General features: G+C 41.6%; 1 protein-coding gene across 2 annotated transcripts in view; it reads left to right on the forward strand.

The window, feature by feature from the left end:
- pank1a (pantothenate kinase 1a) overlaps window positions 1-22,191 on the forward strand; it is a 64,158-nt gene that overhangs the window by 28,712 nt on the left and 13,255 nt on the right. For both annotated transcript variants that reach the window (XM_084321028.1, XM_084321029.1), the window contains exons 6-7: window positions 8,375-8,551; window positions 19,756-19,879. In XM_084321028.1, the coding sequence (XP_084177154.1) occupies window positions 8,375-8,551; window positions 19,756-19,879 (301 nt within the window). The remainder of the gene's footprint in view (window positions 1-8,374; window positions 8,552-19,755; window positions 19,880-22,191) is intronic.

Here is a 22,191-nt window from a genome sequence, read left to right on the forward strand (position 1 = left end):
AGGTAAACTGTACCAGTGTCAGGTGAACTCTACCAGTGTCAGGTGAACTGTACCAGTGTCAGGTGAACTGTACCAGTGTCAGGTGAACTGTACCAGTGTCAGGTGAACTGTACCAGTGTCGGGTAAACTGTACCAGTGTCGGGTGAACTGTACCAGTGTCGGGTGAACTGTACCAGTGTCAGGTGAACTCTACCAGTGTCAGGTGAACTGTACCAGTGTCAGGTAAACTGTACCAGTGTCAGGTGAACTGTACCAGTGTCGGGTGAACTGTACCAGTGTCAGGTGAACTGTACCAGTGTCAGGTGAACTCTACCAGTGTCAGGTGAACTGTACCAGTGTCAGGTGAACTGTACCAGTGTCAGGTGAACTCTACCAGTGTCAGGTGAACTCTACCAGTGTCAGGTAAACTGTACCAGTGTCAGGTGAACTCTACCAGTGTCAGGTGAACTCTACCAGTGTCAGGTGAACTGTACCAGTGTCAGGTAAACTGTACCAGTGTCAGGTGAACTCTACCAGTGTCAGGTGAACTCTACCAGTGTCAGGTGAACTCTAAGTGTCAGGTGAACTGTACCAGTGTCAGGTGAACTGTACCAGTGTCAGGTGAACTGTACCAGTGTCAGGTGAACTCTAAGTGTCGGGTGAACTGTACCAGTGTCAGGTGAACTCTACCAGTGTCAGGTGAACTGTACCAGTGTCAGGTGAACTCTAAGTGTCAGGTGAACTGTACCAGTGTCAGGTGAACTGTACCAGTGTCAGGTGAACTGTACCAGTGTCAGGTGAACTGTACCAGTGTCAGGTGAACTCTAAGTGTCGGGTGAACTGTACCAGTGTCAGGTGAACTCTACCAGTGTCAGGTGAACTGTACCAGTGTCAGGTGAACTCTAAGTGTCAGGTGAACTCTACCAGTGTCAGGTGAACTGTACCAGTGTCAGGTGAACTCTACCAGTGTCAGGTGAACTCTAAGTGTCAGGTGAACTGTACCAGTGTCAGGTGAACTGTACCAGTGTCAGGTGAACTGTACCAGTGTCAGGTGAACTGTACCAGTGTCAGGTGAACTCTAAGTGTCAGGTGAACTGTACCAGTGTCAGGTGAACTCTAAGTGTCAGGTGAACTATACCAGTGTCAGGTGAACTGTACCAGTGTCAGGTGAACTCTAAGTGTCAGGTGAACTGTACCAGTGTCAGGTGAACTGTACCAGTGTCAGGTGAACTGTACCAGTGTCAGGTGAACTCTAAGTGTCAGGTGAACTGTACCAGTGTCAGGTGAACTGTACCAGTGTCAGGTGAACTCTAAGTGTCAGGTGAACTGTACCAGTGTCAGGTGAACTCTAAGTGTCAGGTGAACTGTACCAGTGTCAGGTGAACTGTACCAGTGTCAGGTGAACTCTACCAGTGTCAGGTGAACTGTACCAGTGTCAGGTAAACTGTACCAGTGTCAGGTGAACTGTACCAGTGTCAAGTGAACTGTACTAGTGTCAGGTGAACTCTACCAGTGTCAGGTGAACTCTACCAGTGTCAGGTGAACTGTACCAGTGTCAGGTGAACTGTACCAGTGTCAGGTGAACTGTACCAGTGTCAGGTGAACTGTACCAGTGTCAGGTGAACTCTAAGTGTCAGGTGAACTGTACCAGTGTCAGGTGAACTGTACCAATGTCAGGTGAACTGTACCAGTGTCAGGTGAACTGTACCAGTGTCAGGTGAACTCTACCAGTGTCAGGTGAACTGTACCAGTGTCAGGTGAACTGTACCAGTGTCAGGTGAACTGTACCAGTGTCGGGTGATCTCTAAGTGTCAGGTGAACTGTACCAGTGTCAGGTGAACTGTACCAGTGTCAGGTGAACTGTACCAGTGTCAGGTGAACTCTACCAGTGTCAGGTGAACTGTACCAGTGTCGGGTAAACTGTACCAGTGTCAGGTGAACTGTACCAGTGTCAGGTGAACTGTACCAGTGTCAGGTGAACTGTACCAGTGTCAGGTGAACTCTACCAGTGTCAGGTGAACTGTACCAGTGTCAGGTGAACTGTACCAGTGTCAGGTGAACTGTACCAGTGTCAGGTGAACTCTAAGTGTCAGGTGAACTGTACCAGTGTCAGGTCAACTGTACCAATGTCAGGTGAACTGTACCAGTGTCAGGTGAACTGTACCAGTGTCAGGTGAACTCTACCAGTGTCAGGTGAACTGTACCAGTGTCAGGTGAACTGTACCAGTGTCGGGTGATCTCTAAGTGTCAGGTGAACTGTACCAGTGTCAGGTGAACTGTACCAGTGTCAGGTGATCTCTAAGTGTCAGGTGAACTGTACCAGTGTCAGGTGAACTGTACCAGTGTCAGGTGAACTGTACCAGTGTCAGGTGATCTCTAAGTGTCAGGTGAACTCTACCAGTGTCAGGTGAACTGTACCAGTGTCAGGTGAACTCTACCAGTGTCAGGTGAACTGTACCAGTGTCAGGTGAACTGTACCAGTGTCAGGTAAACTGTGTTAGAACTGTTAAAGGTATCCAACAGAGTTTTCTTGTATTATATATTCACATTTCCAGCCCAAATAGACTGAGTTTAGTCTACAATCTGAATACATTTCCTACTTCATATAACCATGAACATATAACCAAATCATAAATACATTTTCACTTTCCGTTTTGGTGAAGTTTGATTGACAGGCAGTTGGCTTGTTCCATTTCAAGGAGGGAGTCGTATAGACCAATCAAATTGAAGCATCACCCCTCTGCTCACCGCATACCGCTGGAAGAAGACACAAATAAACTCCATTGGAACGCAATGTCAAGCTGGCATGGACTCAAGTCAGCCCAATGTTTGAGTGTGTGAGAGAGAGAAAGAGAGCGAGAGACCTCTTTCTTAGTACTACAATGATTTCATGAAGGCATAATTTCCTCGCGTCTAAATCATCCGGTTTTCCGATTTCTATAAACTCATATTTAGCTAATTACACTTACAATCATTGGTAAACAAACGTAGTGCTGAAAATATACACTTCGAGTGCTGTTTTGACAGGGTTAGGGTCTTTACTCTTGGCTACGTTTGAAAAAGAAACGCAACATTAATTAATACGGACTGTATTGATCTATTCATGACGTGAAATTAATCTCAACCCAGTACCGGGCCGATCGGGCTTAAGGGGTTAAGGGTCAGTATTCCAGCACACAGCACTCAAGTACACAGTAGGTCTATTTTATTACTCTGTTCTAGGAGAGGAAACGTCTTGTCCTCATTAGGGAATCATTTCAACTACATTGTTGTTCAACAACATTAGATTAGATTCTGGAGGGAAACATCCATAGTCTTCTCATAACTCGTCATGCACTTCCTGCAGATATGGCGCGATGCCATAAACGCTGTTCATTGGTCACGGTTGTCATTTAGTGATTTAGCACCCGTTGATCGCCTGTTATTTGCCCACCAAGATGTCTGCCGTGATGACCTAAAGGAATGCTGTGAATAGCATGTAATGTATCTGTCTGTCATACAGCCAATCGGACAGTAAAGCCAGTCAGCCCATCGTCCATTCACATTACACAGTGTAATGAGTCAGACAGACAGACAGTTAGTCAGTCACATTTGACTTGGCGTTATTCCACCTGAGAGAGGTGACTCATCAATGTTGTTGTTGTTGGAGTCACAAGACTGGTTGTACAGCTTCTGAGTTCCAAGGACATGTGCACATCTCTGAGCACATGGACCAGTGAAGCTTGTAACGACACTGCTGTCTATATTTAATGCTCACTGTATGTACTGTATGTGTAAGACGTGTGCGTGCACTGGCTTTGTTATAGGAAAGAAAAAGCAGGTGTGTGTAGACAGGTACAGGTGTGTAGACAGGTACAGGTGTGTAGACAGGTACAGGTGTGTGAGGTCAGGTACAGGTGTGTGAGGTCAGGTACAGGTGTGTGTGAAATAAAAAAAATCGTAGACAGGTAGAGATGTGTGCTCAGGTCAAGTGAAGGTCATGTTTGCAGGCATTAAAGCGTTCCGTCTTGAGACGGATTTCCGTCAATTTTATTCAGAGTCGTGACGGATTAATATGATTTGTAGACGGAACAACATAAGCACCCGCCAAGCGCCAATGGCGGCAGGTTTTAGGTTTGGCGAGTGACATTTGTGAGGTCTGAGAGGTCTGTCCGCCACATGGCGGGTAACAAAATAGTCATGTAAACTAATAAACTGCAGTGTGTTTTGGTCTTACGACAGTTGCCTTTTTTGCAGCCTCGCGCGTCAACTCTCCTTGTTTACCGACGTCACATCCACCACCTGCTTATGTACCTGCTTGCACTGTAACGTTACGCACGCCTGCTATACCGATGAGCTAACGTTAGCTTAATAGCATTAAATGGAAGGAGTAAGCCGGCCACTAAAAAGAAAACCCACCTCGGTTTTCTCAGACGAAAAGGATGAGCGGGACCACCTAACAAAAGAAAGTTTCAAGAGGAATGGAAGTTTGAAGATAGCGGTGTTTCAAGAGACTGCTCTGATCATCACCCTGAAATTCGTCTTGGCTGAATGACAGGCTAAACAAAATAGCCATGTGAGCATCAACTTTTCGAATTGAAACGATAAATAAGCACATCGTCTCATACTGGTTTCATAATACAACGTTTCCGAATGGACGTTTGGATTAAACAAAGTGTATGCAGTGATGCTTTCCCAGCGGAACACAAGCTGCTTAACATTACAGGTATGCGTCATGCACGTTAACGCAGCTAACGTTAAGGTAGCAGGAGCCGGCCCGTCGGCCAACAAAGTTCTTTCAACAAATGTATTCACAAAATGGATTATCATTCAAATGTTATTGAAGCCTCCCGTGACCAGTAAGTAGGTACTACTACTCAACCGCAGCAATGTTCACCATGAATTGAAAATGGGGGACCCTGATGTAAACAAGACGAAAGTCTTTCTCTGGTCTGCATCCCCTTAACAATTGTGTGCATTGAGCCGTACTGTATTGTACCCATTCTGCAATCTGTTAAATAAAGTTTTCATTCAATGTGCTATGTGGTACTGAACTAGAAAAAACCTGCGAGTAAGTCAAGTATGCTGGAGTGAGGCGCACACGGAAGTGGCCATAAAATACCAGAGGGAGGTGAATGAATGAGAACGTTATTTAACAGATTGCAGAATGGGTACAATACAGTATGGCTCAATACACACAATTGTTAACACTTTGAGTGCCAGCAGGGGGCGGACGATTTAGCGTTTGAGTGCCAGCGCTCTATTCAATGAGAGGGCAAGCACATTTGCGAACGCATAAACTATATCTTAAATTATGGCTATGTGTCTAATACGCCTGTCGCTTATCAATGACTTGCTTGCAGTCAACATTGTCGAAACGGATAGTTTTTTCATCTGTACATTTCCGTTTTATACCATTTTGAAAAACGCTCGTTTTTGAAAATTTTCAGAAAAAAAAGAGATTCTGCAGGAATCGCCCTTTACTGGAATACACCGAAAACGTTGTAATTTTTCTGCCTATTTATGATCGTTTTCAAATCAACGCTAGATTATCGATAGTATATGTGTACTTATGCACTCTAGAGAAGCGGGCTGAAAAATGTAGTATTTTATTTCCTGATCAACACACACACACACACACACACACACACACACACATAGGGCCCACGTTGATATATGTGAAAAAAGCTCTGATTACCCCAAGACTGGTAAAATAGATTCCTTACCTCAGTTCTCCAAAAAGATTATTCCAATTCCTGATCGCCATTCCAAATATCGATCGCGTTTATTGATCCAACGCTGGGTGCTCGAAACACATATTCCACGCTGTTCTGAGGGACCACAAAGACTGCAATCGGCTCGGATTACATGCCTGACAAGTAAAATGTGGATTCCGGATTTTCTTTTCCCCATGCGTTTTCATTCAGTCCAATCCAATGGGTGCATTATCATCCGGGAGACGATATGGGGCGGTATTTTCCCTGTTCGAGCTCAGAGAGAGTGGTAACGTGAGGCTAGATTGATGAAAAATGAATGGAAATCGCTAATAAAAAAAATAACGATTTATAACGATAACAATTTCTCGTCGTTGGGCGGCTAGGTGGTGTAGTGGGCAAGGCACTCGCCACCAGTGTGGAGACGCTAGGATTTGCGTGTTCGAATCCAGCTCTCCACATTGTTTTCAGTTTAGCTGGTCTTCCGCAGTAATACACATTGGCCGTATTACGGGGAGGGAAAACTGAAGGGTTGGGATCGAACGTTGTGAACAAGCGACTCCTACAAGTCGGTTGGTGCGCCTGCGCAGTAGAATCAGGAAGTGTCGGGGGCAGCGTGAGCCTCCCACGCGTTACTCCTCGACACTGAGAGATCGAGCTGCGCAGGTGAAAAGATGCGACTGCTGTTACCTCAAGTACCGGAGGGGACTTGTGCTATGTATGACTTAGTCCACATTGCAGCCGGCTTGTGGGAGGCAAGAAACAGCGTTCGTGACAGGGGAGGGTTGAATTGGATGATACGAAATTGGGATGGGAGAAAATATAGAAAAATGGGAGAAAAAGTGGATAAAAAAAAAAAAAATTTTCTCGTCGTTGGCACTGAACGGTTGGCATGAAATAACGAGAATTCTCATCGTTGGCACTCAAAGGGGATGCAGACCAGAGAAAGACATTTGTCTTGTTTATATCAGGGTCCCCCATTTTCAATTCATAGTGACATTTATGACATGCACAACATACATGACATTTATGGCATAGGGACATACATGACATACAGGTATATAGTACTGTTACATTTGTGACATATACGATATGCAAATATACAGTACTGTTACCCATAGATCCTAACAGAGAATATATGATGGGGAGGAGACTGTACAGTGTATATTAGGAGACTGTACACAAAGTGACGTCAGACTACACCTCCCTATTTAGGAGCAAATTGTTTGCATGATTAAAAACGATGGTTCAAACATCCGTTCGAAAAACCCTGGCGAATGTTCGAATCCCAAAAACAGGCTTGGGACAGCAGCTCTAACTGGAGCTGAGCTGAATGTGTTAAAATAGACATAAAAAAGCGAAGGATTGGACTTTGTGAGCTAACTGTAATACAACGTTAGTTTTTACGTCATTTACATAACATCTTAAGAAATTACTAATGTGTATGGGAACTGACAAAACAGGTCATGGTAAAGGTAACGCTTAAAATGTATTATTGCAGCGGCGGTGCACCTACATGAACAAGTTAGGCGCACTGGTGCAATCAATGTTAAAAGTTTGAACTATACACAATACATAATTTGAACTATAGACAATACATCATTTGAACTATAGACAATACATAATTTGAACTATAGACAATACATAATTTGAACTATAGACGATACTGAATTTGAACTATACAATAATACTGAATTTGAACTATACACAATACTGAATTTGAACTATAGACAATACATAATTTGAACTATACAATAATACTGAATTTGAACTATAGACTATACATAATTTGAACTATACAATAATACTGAATTTGAACTATAGACAATACTGAATTTGAACTATACAATAATACTGAATTTGAACTATACACAATACTGAATTTGAACTATAGACAATACATAATTTGAACTATAGACAATACATAATTTGAACTATAGACAATACATAATTTGAACTATACAATAATACTGAATTTGAACTATAGACAATACTGAATTTGAACTATACAATAATACTGAATTTGAACTATAGACAATACTGAATTTGAACTATACAATAATACTGAATTTGAACTATACACAATACTGAATTTGAACTATAGACAATACATAATTTGAACTATACAATAATACTGAATTTGAACTACCGGTATACACAATACATAATTTGAACTATACAATAATACATAATTTGAACTATACATAATTTGAACTATAGACGATACATAATTTGAACTATAGACGATACATAATTTGAACTATAGACGATACATAATTTGAACTATACTAACACAATACTGAAAAGTTACAGTATGTAGATTTGTTTATTTGTATGACAAAGTCAGTCAACCCTTGCAATCGGTTTCATTTAATGAATTGAAAACAGCATTGATATTACGTAAAAGCAAACTGGCAATAGAAAAGATGTTCAAAATGATCTAGTTCCCTTAAAACGCTAATGCTATTAAATAAAAAATATATAGTGGAGGTTAAAATAAGAATATGACTTGGCCTGAAAAAAAGTTCAGTCAGGAGATTTTTTTTTTGCTTTAATCCCTGTGTTTGCTGAAGGTGCGAGAGTGGCTTTGATCAACCATCCGTGGGTACAGTTATAGTGACTGTTGTCAAATCTAATTTGATATCTCTCTCTCTCTCTCTCTCGCTCATCTTTCTTCCCTCCTTCATCTCTCGACCCATCAGTCTTGGAGGTGGTACGTTCCTGGGGCTGTGCTGCTTGCTGACTGGCTGTGAGACCTTCGAGGAGGCATTGGAAATGGCCAGCAAGGGGGATTCCACCAACGTGGACAAGCTGGTGAAGGACATCTACGGGGGAGACTACGAGCGCTTCGGCCTGCAAGGCTCTGCTGTAGCGTCCAGGTCGGCATCATCGGTCATCAGCACTTGTTAGCACTCGTCATAAGTCTTGATTCACCGGATTCACCCGGGGATTTGACACACGGTACAACAGAGGCTCCTGTTACAAGCATAGATATAACACTAGATGGCTCACCCGCGCTGCTGGCCAACGGAGACCGACGTTGCCACATGGCGGCCATCTTGCGAGGGTGGAGCACGCCCACTCAGAACATGCGTGTCTATGGTGCATCATGTACTATTGAAATAACCATAGCTTGCAAAATGTTCACCCGTTTGGTTTGTTAAAAACGTCAGAGATGTAGTTATCATACTGCATACTTATAATGGACTTTAATATGGAAAAAAAAAATACAAATGATAAAGAAATGTCTTCCAAGCAAGAATCATAGCCACGTTAATAACGTTTGTAATAAACCGTTTGTAAATACGTCAAGATTTCAGCGAGTTAAGAGTATTTTTGTTTGTGCAGATCATCACCTTAAAGCAGTAGTCCACCCTCGTAAGATGGCCACCGGTGAAGTATGCGGGAGACTCCGCCTTGAGCCGTCTAGTGTTCTATATCTATGGTTGGTTACAAGGACACACTGAAGCTCACCAGGGAGACATCATTACTGTAATTACTGTTTGTTTTTTTACTGGTAAAAATCCTACCAAATTCTCCAGATCCGGTAAATGGTTATTTGCCGATCACATAATATAATTTAATGGAAACAAAAGAACAAAAATGAGCCGTTAGAATGTTGAAAATAAATGAAACGGAGTGAAGTCCTGTTGGTCATCAACATGTGCTTTAGGAAACCCTGGTACACATGAAGACATACACAGACGTGAAGCTGGACTAACTACACAGTCGGTGTCACTGACATAAATTGGTAGGCGCGTGCACACATAGAGCCCAAGGGCCTCATAAAAAAAGTGCCCTTTTTGGAAACAAATTATTATTATTTTTGATTGTTTTTGCCGTTACGCATAGACTGCTCTTCCAACTGAAAAATGTCAGGATGGAATCAAAATATTAGGTAAAGAGAGAGAGATGCCCCATATTCCATTGCAGTTTGCACGGCCTCCTCAGCGTGCCTCTCCGCGGACCTATATATTTTATGCATAGCGTGGGTGGTGGTGATGATGATGATGATGGAAACCGCTGTGGCGCATACAGTTGAATGCTGGTATTACACTCATTGAGGGACACGAAGAAGTCAAGTCCGATGGGATTTGGGAATCTCAAATACAAATCGGGATTGGAATAAAAAATGCATTTATATTAACACTTTGGTTGTCTAAGGTTAAATTCATGATATACCATAGATTGCCAGCGCTATTTGTCTATGGAGAAAGGCCCCTTCTTTGCAGGGCTATAACTTTTTAAATTCTATTGCTACATTGCCATTATTAGGGCCCATTCAAAGTCCTATATGTATTGTTCATTGTGTAGCAACGTTAAACTTTTTCATTCACATATTCATAGTAAAGTATGGTCTAATGTATAAGTATGTTTTCATCTCTTTCTGCAGCTTTCTCCAGAACGTGATCTATAGCCCCAAATACATTATATTGATGATGCAATACAGTTTTATGGCAATCAGCGCGATATAAAAAATTACAACTAGACGTACTTCTAGAAGTTACTACACGTCATCTGATGTTGACCGGATGGGCTAGGGGCCGTTTATAATTCCGTGGGCAGCGTTATACCAATCATCTAATGTGGGTCAAATGTTGATAATAGCAGTTAGTATCGAAGACGGTAACGTTACACGCTGAAACTCACCCCAGTCTCCGCGCGCCGTTGGGCGATCATCGTAGAGTTGAAATCTTATCATTATGGGAGGTAAATTTACCCGGTCCATCTCCAGCTTGTATAATGGTATATACGTCCAAATCATGTTGTTTATCGAGTTATTGGCAATCGATCACTGTGTAGCGTGACGAGCCAGAGTCGCGGGACCTATAGCGAGCACCCGGAAGTACTACGGACGTAGCACAACCTCTATGCCACTTCCTGTTAAAGCGATTGCGCCGATCGGCCACCAGATGGCGCTCCTGAACCGCCAGAGAGCTCAGTGGGTCCTGCTGGTGGATCTCAGGCCAGCGGAGGGGACATATGAATCCGATCGCAGATTTTTGAAATATTGATATAAGGACGCTGTACAGCGTCCCCCGGCAACTTGAGCATGGCCAGCAATGACGTCAAAACACGTTTCATGGCAGTCAAAGTGTTAAACAATACAGAATATACTGTTATTCTTATTGGGGTCTGTAGGGTAAGCACTTATTCCCTCCCCCCTGAACATTTATGGAGATGTATGGGCCTTTTAAGTCAGTGATAAAAGTGTCTTTCAAGGATAAGTGAGCTCCTGCACTGATTATTATAGTTCAATATTCAATATTTGATCACCAAAACCCCCCAAAAAGCATAAAAAGGGGGCCCCCCCGCCCGAAAAGGGCCCTTAAAAATCGGGCTTGCGCTCGGTTAAAACACACACAGGTATAGTGCCCTTTTCAGCCTTTGAGCACCTGCCCCTCTAAAGTCCTGTGCACGTCCCTGCACACACGCATACACGCACGTATACACATGCACAAACGCACACCTTCCACAGAGGGGACGACGAATGCTTTACAAGGCTTCTCCACACAGGTTAGCATGTTAGCGTTATACTTGAGACTGACTAGATACACCGACCGTCTCAAGTTAACCCCCACAGGGAGCCGCGCACCTCGCTTGGGGGAAATCCAGGCGTCACAGCAGCGGAGTGTACAGGTAGAATAGGTAATAGTAGAGCCTCTCCTCGTGAACAGTCGCTTCTTCCTCTCGATAGCAGAATGAGGCTGTCCCCCTACCCCCCCCTCCCGCGGGTGTTCCGTGCCCTACATGGCAGCCGAGCTACACTGTGGTTGGGGGGGCACCAGGATGCTGATGATGTCTCGCCCTCCCAATCCCCCCCCCCCCCCGCGGGTGTTTCCGCGTCTAACATGGCAGCGGAGATACGCACACGTCTGTCTCAAGACTAGTGTGCCATTATTACTACCAAATGTAATAATTGTGGAATATTACTATAATGAGCTGTATGTGTATGAACCAAGCATCCTATGTGAAGCACTTTGGTTGACAAGTGTCATGTCTAAATGTGCTATATAAATAAATTTGATTGATTGTTAGAGGTAATAATAATAATAATAGAACATAGTTGTGTGCAAATTAAATGTATTCACCAAAAATAATGACTTATGAGACAGAGTGATGACACTCGTCAAGTCATGTTAATTTCCATATCAATACTCTGATAAGGTTGATTACCAACGAACAAACGTTGATTATTGATGAGCATCTCTTAACACAAGATATACACACACCTCTTCTGGCTGTAGAGCACATGGCAACACGCTAGGGATGGGAATCCTAATTGTCCGATTCCTTGGACTATCGATTCCTCTTATCGATGCCATGTTTTTCCAACAGTTGCGCATTTTAACGCCGTAGAGAACGCATGCTGTATACTATGTTTCAGTTTGTTTGGGACCGGAGCCATGGCGGGCAGAAATAAACGTTCAAAAGCGTGGCTGCATTTCACAAAAGTAGATGAAAACAGCGCAAGTTGTAGTATTTGCAAAATGTCAATTTCATGTAAGGGGGGAATGTAAGGGGGGAAATACTAGCAATATGCTGAAGCATTCGTCAACACAGCATGCCCTTAACACTTTCCCCGCCATAGGTTATATCCATCAATATAGCCAGTCTGCCAGCACTATAACCCTATGGAGATGTTCACCTTCTTTGCAGGGCTATAACTTTTTAAATTGTATTGCTAAATTGACATTACTATGGCCCATTCAACATCGATTATCTATCGTTCAGGATGTGGGAACGTTATACTTTTTCATTCATACAAAAATACCTTCTAGAATATAAGTATGTTTTTATCGTTTTCTGCAGTAATTCCTAGAACGTGAGTTATAGGCCTAAACGCATATATAGATTATCGATTGCCGTTTATTCCCCAGACACGCTATATAAAAAAATTCAACTGTGTATGATCCTATACGTTATGCGTCATCATGCGTGAAAGGAGGGGGGGGGGGGGTCGTTTATAATTCCGTGATCGTTAGTAAATGCTTTATGTAGTATGGGTGGTATATTGATCAGATCGGTTTGCAGTGAAATTTATAAACAATTGGGCTGAAAACAGCGTTAGTGTCCTCTTACCGTGCGTCAATGAGACTGGCGGTGAAAGATCCCAGGTATAGGACGTCGATCGCCTAGGTCCATTTCCGGTTTGTATGTCGCAATAAACGCCAAAATCATATAGATTCATCCGGCGACAATATCTGACGGCCGGATGAATTTAATTGATGCACAGCAGCCATATCCTGTTTACCAGTGTAACTCGCCCGACCATCCACCAGGCGGCGGTATTGAGCCGTCGTTGTATTGAGCCGTAGGGTCCAGCTGCAGCACCGGAGGTGTATATATGAATTATGAATGCCATGGCGAAAACATTTTATATTGATCTCAATATCGCTGTACAGCGTGGTCTGGCGGTCAAAGCATGGCGGGCAATAACGTTTTAAAGCGTTTCCGGCGGTGGATGTGTTAAAGTGCAGGAATGTTGTGTTTTGATGTTCTACGGGCGAGTGCTGCATCTCCTCAACCCTCCGTTACCGAATGTAAAATCCAATGTTATTATAATGTTAGCGCCACGCAGACTATTTGATTCCTTGACTAGGAAAACCTAAATGAAAAACTAATGCTTTCACTGTATAAATATTCTCCCATTTCATCCATTTTAGATGATGACAATCAGACTGAGGCTGCAGCTAGTGCTAGTGGATCTCGCGCACCTTATCCTTTCACGCTCGCACAGCGTGTCAAATGACTCGGGGGGGGGGGGGGGGGGGGGGGGGGTGAACGAGTGTCACGAGCAGTCACAAAATGTGTGGTGTGTAGTAGGGATGCACGATAATTATCGGGCAGATACCAGCTATTATGACGTCATCCCGATAAACCCGATAAAATTATTGATAGCTCCGATAATTTTTTTTTTTTTTTTTTTACACTTTTTCTTTTACACTTTTTTTTTAAAATCTTTTTTTCTTTTTGTGTCAACGTTCACACGCACAATATATGCTTACTTAGGATTTTACTTGATTCAACAACAAAGCAGTCGGGGCAATGGCAAGCCGAAAACGGTCGAAAATTTGGTTATTTGAAGTTTGGATTTAAATATTTTTTTTACAACTGAGGCTAAAGTACCGAAAAAAGGTACCGTTGGGTACCGGTATCGATTCACAGGTACCGGTACCCATCCCTACTGACAAAGCACAATACCTGTTGGTTTTTAGTTCACTCATTGTTCAGGGAAACACATTGTTAATGACATTGACGGATTGTGAATTTTGTGAATGACTCAAATTATATTTATTTGGAAAAATAAATATAGTCACTTTATTTGAAGAGTCAAAACTGTTCTCTTGGCTTTGTTTTGTTCATAGTAGTAACGCTCATGTCATGATAAATCTGGTTAGGTCAAAACTACAGGAATATACATAAAAAAATATATATTATAATACAATAAATTATATATAATATCAGTTATCGGTATCGACCTTGAGGAGCAGAAAGTTATCGATATCGGGGTCAAAAAATCAATATTGTGCACCCCTAGTGTGTAGTGTCGAAGGATGGGAGACTGAGGCGGTGTGTTGAAAGAGAACTCTGAACGTGTATTCAGCAGAGAAAACACAACAACACTCCATGACGTTACTACTAGACGCTAAAACTGTCTACCTGCCGACAGGAAGACAACACTCTAGTGTCCGTGCGGAACCAATATTCCCAACAACAGTTCCGTAGGTGAATTATGTCTAATCACCACAGGTGAAAGCTTTGCACCCTTACGCCACGGTAAAAGCCTCGGAATTTCGGTAGGTGAATTGCTTTCCTAGATGTTACTTATGTGTCAGTTTATGTTTTTACTTTTAACCTTTATTTATACAGGTAGGTTTTTGATAACAAATTCTCTTTTACAATAACGACCTGTTGAATGTAACTACAGTTCAATAGATTAAATTAGTTTAACTCTTTCAGTGCCAGCAGGGGGCGCACGATTTAGTGCTTGAATGCCCACCATCCACTTCAATGTTAGCGTTAATATCGCCTAATCTATGCTTTAAATTATGGCTATGTGTCTAATCTGCCCATCGCTTATCAATGACTCATTTTCCAGTCAACATTGTCGAAGCGGATTGTTTTTTTATCGGTTCATTTCCGTTTTATAGCATCTTGAACAGCCCTCGTTTTCAAGGAAAATAAAAATATTCCATAATAAACGGAATATTCGAGAATACACAAACTTTCAAATTTGTCTGCCTATTTATGAATCTTTTCAAATAAACGCTAGATTATCGATAGTATATGTGTACGTATGCACGCTATATAGGCGATCTGATATCTGATCTGATATATTTCCTGATCGCTCGCACAGCCAAACAGCCACATCACACATAGGGGAAAAGCTTATATCTCCGTGAAAACGGGTCTGATTATCCTAAGACTGGTAAAATAGATTCCTTACCTGAGATCAGATGTTATCCAAAAAGATTATTCCAATTCCTGATCGCCATTCCAAAAATCTATCCTTTTATTGATCCAACGCTACATACTGTAAACACATATTACACGCTGTTCTGATGGTCCACAATGACTGGGATCATCTCCGGTTACATGCGTGAGAAGTTAAATGTGGATTCCGGATTTTTTTCTCTCATCCATTTTCATTGAGTCCATTCCAAAAGGGTGCATTACCATCTGGGAGACGATAGGGGGCGCTTTTTTCACATCTGAGCTCCTGATGGGGCTGGTTTCCCAACGGTAGACTCGGTTGATGAAATATGAATTCAGAGCGCTAATAAAAAAGAAATCACGCTAATTGTCGTGGTGGGCATTCAGGGGGCGGGCTGATAACACGTGTTATGTCGTGGCTGGCATCCAAAATGTTAAGAGAATCTCAAATACATAATTTTATTTGTGTAGTTAATTTCTTTTTTTTACAGTTTTTGTATTTTTCCGACATGGGGGCATAAATGACAATCAGAAATGTCAAGTTGCATGTTGGTATTCTAACCAGCTTAGTTCTGTTGCATTTCCAATTTATTTAAATTATAAATTTAACAATTTATCGGGAATCGATAAAGAATTGGATCGATAAGCAGAATCGATAATGGAATCGGTATCGATAAAATCTGATCAATTCCCATCCCTACAACACGCTCTGTTCAAAGGTTAGCTGGTAAAATGAACTCCACAACGGCTTGCATCATCGCCAGAGGATAATCAGTGTACCTTGTTATGGTGTTGATAAATCACTTTGTTTATCATAACCACACACACACACACACAACGCCCCAGAGTTTCCCCAATGTGATCAATAAAGGAATATCTTATTTTATGTTTTAAATAAGTCTGCATTCTGTTTTCAGTTTTTGGTATAAAGAACCTTTGGCTATTTATGTAAAGGACCATAACCTACCTTAAAGGTAGAGTCTGTCATGTCGTCAAACAGCCATGTCTATACTCTTTCTAGAGCCATTTTAACATGTTGAGGCATTGACTCTGTCTAGAGACTCATTTAAACGTGTTGTGGTATTGACTCTTTCTATAGACGCATTTTAACACTTTGGTCGCCAGGCTTATATTTTTAATATACCATCCTCCGCCAGCTCTATTTGTCTATGGGGATGTTTACCTTCTTTGCAGAGCTATAACTTTTTAAATTGTATTGCTAAATTGACATTACTATGGCCCGTTCAACGTCAAGTATATTGTTCAGGGTGTAGCAACGTTATACTTTTTCATTCACATATTCATACTAAAATACGGTCTAAAGTATAAGTATGTTTTTATCGTTTTCTGCAGCTTTCTCCAGAACGTGATTTATAGCCCCAAATGCATTATATTGATGATCAAATACAGTTTGATAGGAATCTGCGCGAGATAAAAAATTTCAAATGGACGTGCTTCTAGAAGTTACTACTGATCATCTGATGTTGACCGGATGGGGGGAGGGTCGTTTATAATTCCGTGGCCAACGTTAGATGATTCATCTAGTGTGGGTGATATGATCATTAGAGCAGTTAGTATCGAACACGTTAAAAAACAACGCTGAATCTTACCGTAGCTTCCTCATAGTGTTGGGCGATGAGCGTGGAACAGAAATATTCCTATTATGGGATGTAGAAATATGCGATCCATTTCCAGGTTGTATAATAGTATATACGTCCAAATCATGTTGTTTATCGAGTTATTGGTAACGGATTGCTATCTGTTGTGTCTAGCTCGAGTCCTGGGACTATTACCGAGTGATCGGACCGAATTGGAATGAGCACCAGCTTCCATTTCCTGTTTCCGCTCTGGGCGATCCGCCGATCGGCCACCAGATGGCGCTCTTGAACCGTTGGAGAGTTGAGAGGGGATCAACAGTAGATCTCAAGTTTCCGGGGGAGAAATATATAGATAATAGATTTTTGAAATATTGATATCAAAGACGTGGTACGGCGTCTTTGGCAGAATGAGCATGGCGGGGAATGACGTGGTACAGCGTTTGGGCGACCATAGTGTTAATGTGTTGTATTGACTCTTTCTAGAGACAAATTTTAATGTGTTGTATTGACTCTTTTCTAGAAATGCATTTTAACGTGTTGTGGTATTGACTCTTTCTAGAGCAGGGGTGGCCAACCCGAGGCTTGCGAGCCGCATGTGGCTCTTTGCCCGTCAATGTGCGGCTCTTCCATACATTAAAAAATATAAATAAATTGCTTTTTTCTTTTTTTTTTTTTCTTCTTTTTTTTTATGTCACTCATTCCATAAGGACGTAGAATAAACATTTAAAACAAATATTAAATGGTCCATTTGCATGTTCTTGGTATCTGAATCTAGGGACATATGGATCAGTGTCAGAAATATTGTGTCTGTTACTAGGCTTGAGTAAATTGTAATGAACCAAAGGAGAATATCAATTCTATTTAAAACATTTTTTATCTTTGACTGTGAATAACACCATGCTAAAATTGACCAGACCTGAAAAATCTAAGCAAATGAATAAAGGGAAGATGATTAAACAGAAGGTTTTGTAGATACAGTACTGAATTCTGCCATCTTTTTTATAATGTAAATTTCTCCACCATTTTTCATCATATTGCAACACCATTTTTTGCAAGACGTTCACAGAAAGGTAGAGAAACTAACTGCGTTCTGTTTTATGGCAATAACGTTCAGGTTTGTGGGAGATAATCCCAAAAAATAAGAGAAATAAAAAAGTGAAGTCAGATGATTGACGGGGGCTGGTGTGAGCTGGGTATGGTAGTTTTTCAAAATTTGAAAGCCCTGAGTCTCTTCCTTCAAAAGACTACACTCACTTTTGGCTGTGCCACTTCCTCCTGTCAATATGCGCCGGTTTCCGACTCAATGCCCTGAGATTTCTATAATCTTATATTTCACTAATAACAGTTAAAATAATTGGTAAACAAACGTAATTCTGAAAATATACACTTTTACTGTATATCTCGGGCTTAAGAGGTTAACCCTGTGAGGCCCAAATTAAAAAGACATTAGCAACTTCAGAGGCCAGAGGGTGGGACATAAACACATTTACTATCAAATAGCATTGTGAGGCTGAACAACAGGACCAATTGACTATACATGTGCATAAAAATCTTTAAATAAACATTCTTTTTTTAAATGGCTAAAAGTGATTTTGTAATTTTGCAACCATGGGTCTCACAGGGTACTTTTAACCCTGTGAGGCCCAAATAAAAAAGACATTAGCAACTTCAGAGGGCGAGACCTATAAACACATGAAGGGTGCCGTGACTGAAAAAAAAGTTGAGAAACGCTGGTATATGGTGTGGCTCTTTGTGGTACCATAGTCATTTTTGTGGCTCTTAGTCTCTGACTGGTTGGCCACCCCTGTTCTAGAGACTCATTTTAACATGTTGTAGTATTGACTCTTTCTATAGACGCATTTTAACGTGTTGTGGTATTGACTCTATAGACTTATTTTAACGTGTTGTGGTATTGACTCTTTTCTAGAGACTCATTTTAACATGTTGTGGTATTGACTCTATATACTTATTTTAACGCGTTGTGGTATTGATTATTTTCTAGAGACGCATTTTAACATGTTGTGGTATTGACTCTATAGACGTATTTTAACACACGTTAACGGCGTAAATCGTTATTGCCCGCCATGCGTTGAACGGCAACAACGGCGTATCACGTGTTTGGGATCAATATTACATTTATTCGCCATGGCATTCATAATTCATCCAGCCTCCCTCCGGATCGCAGCCGGACCCTGTTCTAATATTGCAACGCCTCAATACCGCCGCCTGGTGGATGGTCGGGCGAGTTACACTCACGCCAAACCGGAAGTGGCGATCGGTGCATCGAGGAAATTCTTCCGCCCAGAGATATATTGTGGCGTGGATCAATATACACACTCGAGTGCATTTGGATCGCTTTCGAAACGCAATAATCGATATGATTTCGGCGTTTATTGCGTCATACAAACCGGAAATGGATCTAGCAGATCGACATCAAATAATTGGGATATTTTTCCTGCAGTCTCATCGGCGAACGGTAAGAGGAAACTAACGTTACTTTCAGCTTGATTGTCCATTTCTTTGTTTGCAATCAGTCTGATCAATATATCAACCCATACTAAATAAAGCCGTTACTGACGATCAAGGAATTATAAACGACCCCCCCCCCCTTTCCTTCACGCATGATGAAGCATAATGTATACCGATCATATACATTTGAATTTTTTAATATAGCGTGTATAGGAAAGAAACGTCAATCGATAATCTATCATATGCTTCAGGGCCTATAACTAGCGTTAACTAGCATTAAAAACATACTTATATTCTCGACGGTATTAACACAACAATGTATGAATGAAAAAATATAACGTTCCCACATCCTGAACGATAGATAATCGATGTTGAATGCGCCATAGTAATGCAGATATTGCTATAATATTTAAAAAGTTATAGCCCTGCAAAGAAGGTAAACCTCTCCATAGGCTTACAGCGGTGGCAGAGAGGGCATAATGATGGGCACAATGCATGGCGCCCAATGTGTTAATGTGTTGTGGTATTGACTCTTTTCTAGAGACGCATTTTAACATGTGGTATTTGTTGTTTTCTAGTTTTGGTCACATGATGAGTAAGGAGAAGAGGGATAGCATCAGCAAGGAGGACCTGGCCAGGGCAACGCTCGTCACCATCACCAATAACATAGGATCCATAGCACGCATGTGTGCCGTCAACGAGGTACACGCACACATCTCCACACACACACACACACATTTCTTTCATTATCTTGCAGTAGGTTTTGAGGTAAGAAACGTATACAACACATATAAACGGGTGTTCACTAACTTATGATCCATTGTTACAACATTGGGTGTGTTAACACTGGTGTTTATTTAGGCTTTACTATCGGACAGGCTTCTCCCATCGCACGTCATGAGTGTTTTTGTGTGCTGTGAGCTTCTTTACAGTGTTGCCTTGTGGCATGGCGATCAAGCAGCATTGTACAGGGCTATCATAGCACACAGAGCTGCAGCTGAGACGAGCATTAACCAACACACGCATTATATGCTGTATCTCTCTGTAAAACTCACTCTTGTCTTGTTTACAAATCACAGTCTCGGTTGGGTATTCTGCTCCAAGTGGAGAGAGTCACATTGTTATCCTCTGTACATTGTGTTATGATATCCTAACTGCAATCTGTCAGTCACATGGAATCCACTGGGAGCGTCGTATTCTGTGTGTGGACTCTATTGTGTTGTTTGATTGATTGATTGATTGATTGATTGATTAATTGAACATTTTATTAACGGATTGCAAAATGGGTACAATACAGTACAGCTCAATACACACAATTGTTAAGGGGATGCAGACCAGAGAAAGACTTTCGTCTTGTTTACATCAGGGTCCCCCATTTTCAATTCATCATAACATAATATGACATACACGACATACAGGTAGACAGTACTGTTGCATCTAGACATTTATGACATACCAGATCTACAAATATACAGTACTGTTTATGATACAAAAAGAGTCTAAAAAGAGAGTATATACATTTGAGGGGGAAGAAACTGTACATTGGAGGAGGTTGGGTAGGTGGGGTGTTCCTCCGGCAGACTATGTTCTTCTACACAGAGAGCAGACTATATTCTACACACAGAGCAGACACTTCTACACACAGAGCAGACACTATTCTACACAGAGAGCAGACACTATTCTACACAGAGAGCAGACACTATTCTACACAGAGAGCAGACACTATTCTACACAGAGAGCAGACACTATTCTACACAGAGAGCAGACACTATTCTACACAGAGAGCAGACACTATTCTACACAGAGCAGACACTATTCTACACAGAGAGCAGACACTATTCTACACAGAGAGCAGACTCTATTCTACACAGAGAGCAGAGAGCAGACTATTCTACACAGAGAGCAGACACTATTCTACACAGAGAGCAGACTCTATTCTACACAGAGAGCAGACTATTCTACACAGAGAGCAGACACTATTCTACACAGAGCAGACACTATTCTACACAGAGAGCAGAGAGCAGACTATTCTACACAGAGAGCAGACTATTCTACACAGAGAGCAGACTCTATTCTACACACAGAGCAGACACTATTCTACACAGAGAGCAGACTCTATTCTACACAGAGCAGACTCTATTCTACACAGAGAGCAGACTCTATTTACACAGAGAGCAGACTCTATTCTACACAGAGAGCAGACTATTCTACACAGAGAGCAGACTCTATTCTACACACAGAGCAGACACTATTCTACACAGAGAGCAGACTCTATTCTACACAGAGCAGACTCTATTCTACACAGAGAGCAGACTCTATTTACACAGAGAGCAGACTCTATTCTACACAGAGAGCAGACTATTCTACACAGAGAGCAGACTCTATTCTACACAGAGAGCAGACTATTCTACACAGAGAGCAGACACTATTCTATACAGAGAGCAGACTCTATTCTACACAGAGAGCAGACTCTATTCTACACACAGAGCATACTCTATTCTACACAGAGAGCAGACCCTATTCTACACAGAGAGCAGACACTATTCTACACAGAGAGCAACACTATTCTACACAGAGAGCAGACACTATTCTACACAGAGAGCAGACACTATTCTACACAGAGAGTTGGACGACGTGCCACTTGGCCACAAACTGCATAAACATGCAGATAATGCTCATTAAATTTAAATCTAATCTAATTATCCTTTTACAGCAGGCTGCTGTTCTGTAGCGCTAATGCTCCCCTTTGTGGTTAGAACAGGTATTACACATACACATTTTTGTTTTTTGTTTTTCTTTTCTAAACAGAATTGCATCTCTGCTATACCTTAAATATCAGGTTAGGGAATCTTGTACGCTAATGCTTTTTTGTATGTTTGTTTACATTTCTTTATTATTATTATTATTATTATTATTTAGGGCTGACCCCCATTAGTCGAATAGTCGACTAATCGATCGAAAGGAGCCGTAGTCGACTGCCAACCTCTTAGGCGAATGCAAAAAAAAGGCCTCTT

This window comes from Notolepis coatsorum (assembly GCF_963971535.1).
Source record: "Notolepis coatsorum genome assembly, chromosome: 9".
NCBI lineage: Eukaryota > Metazoa > Chordata > Actinopteri > Aulopiformes > Paralepididae > Notolepis > Notolepis coatsorum.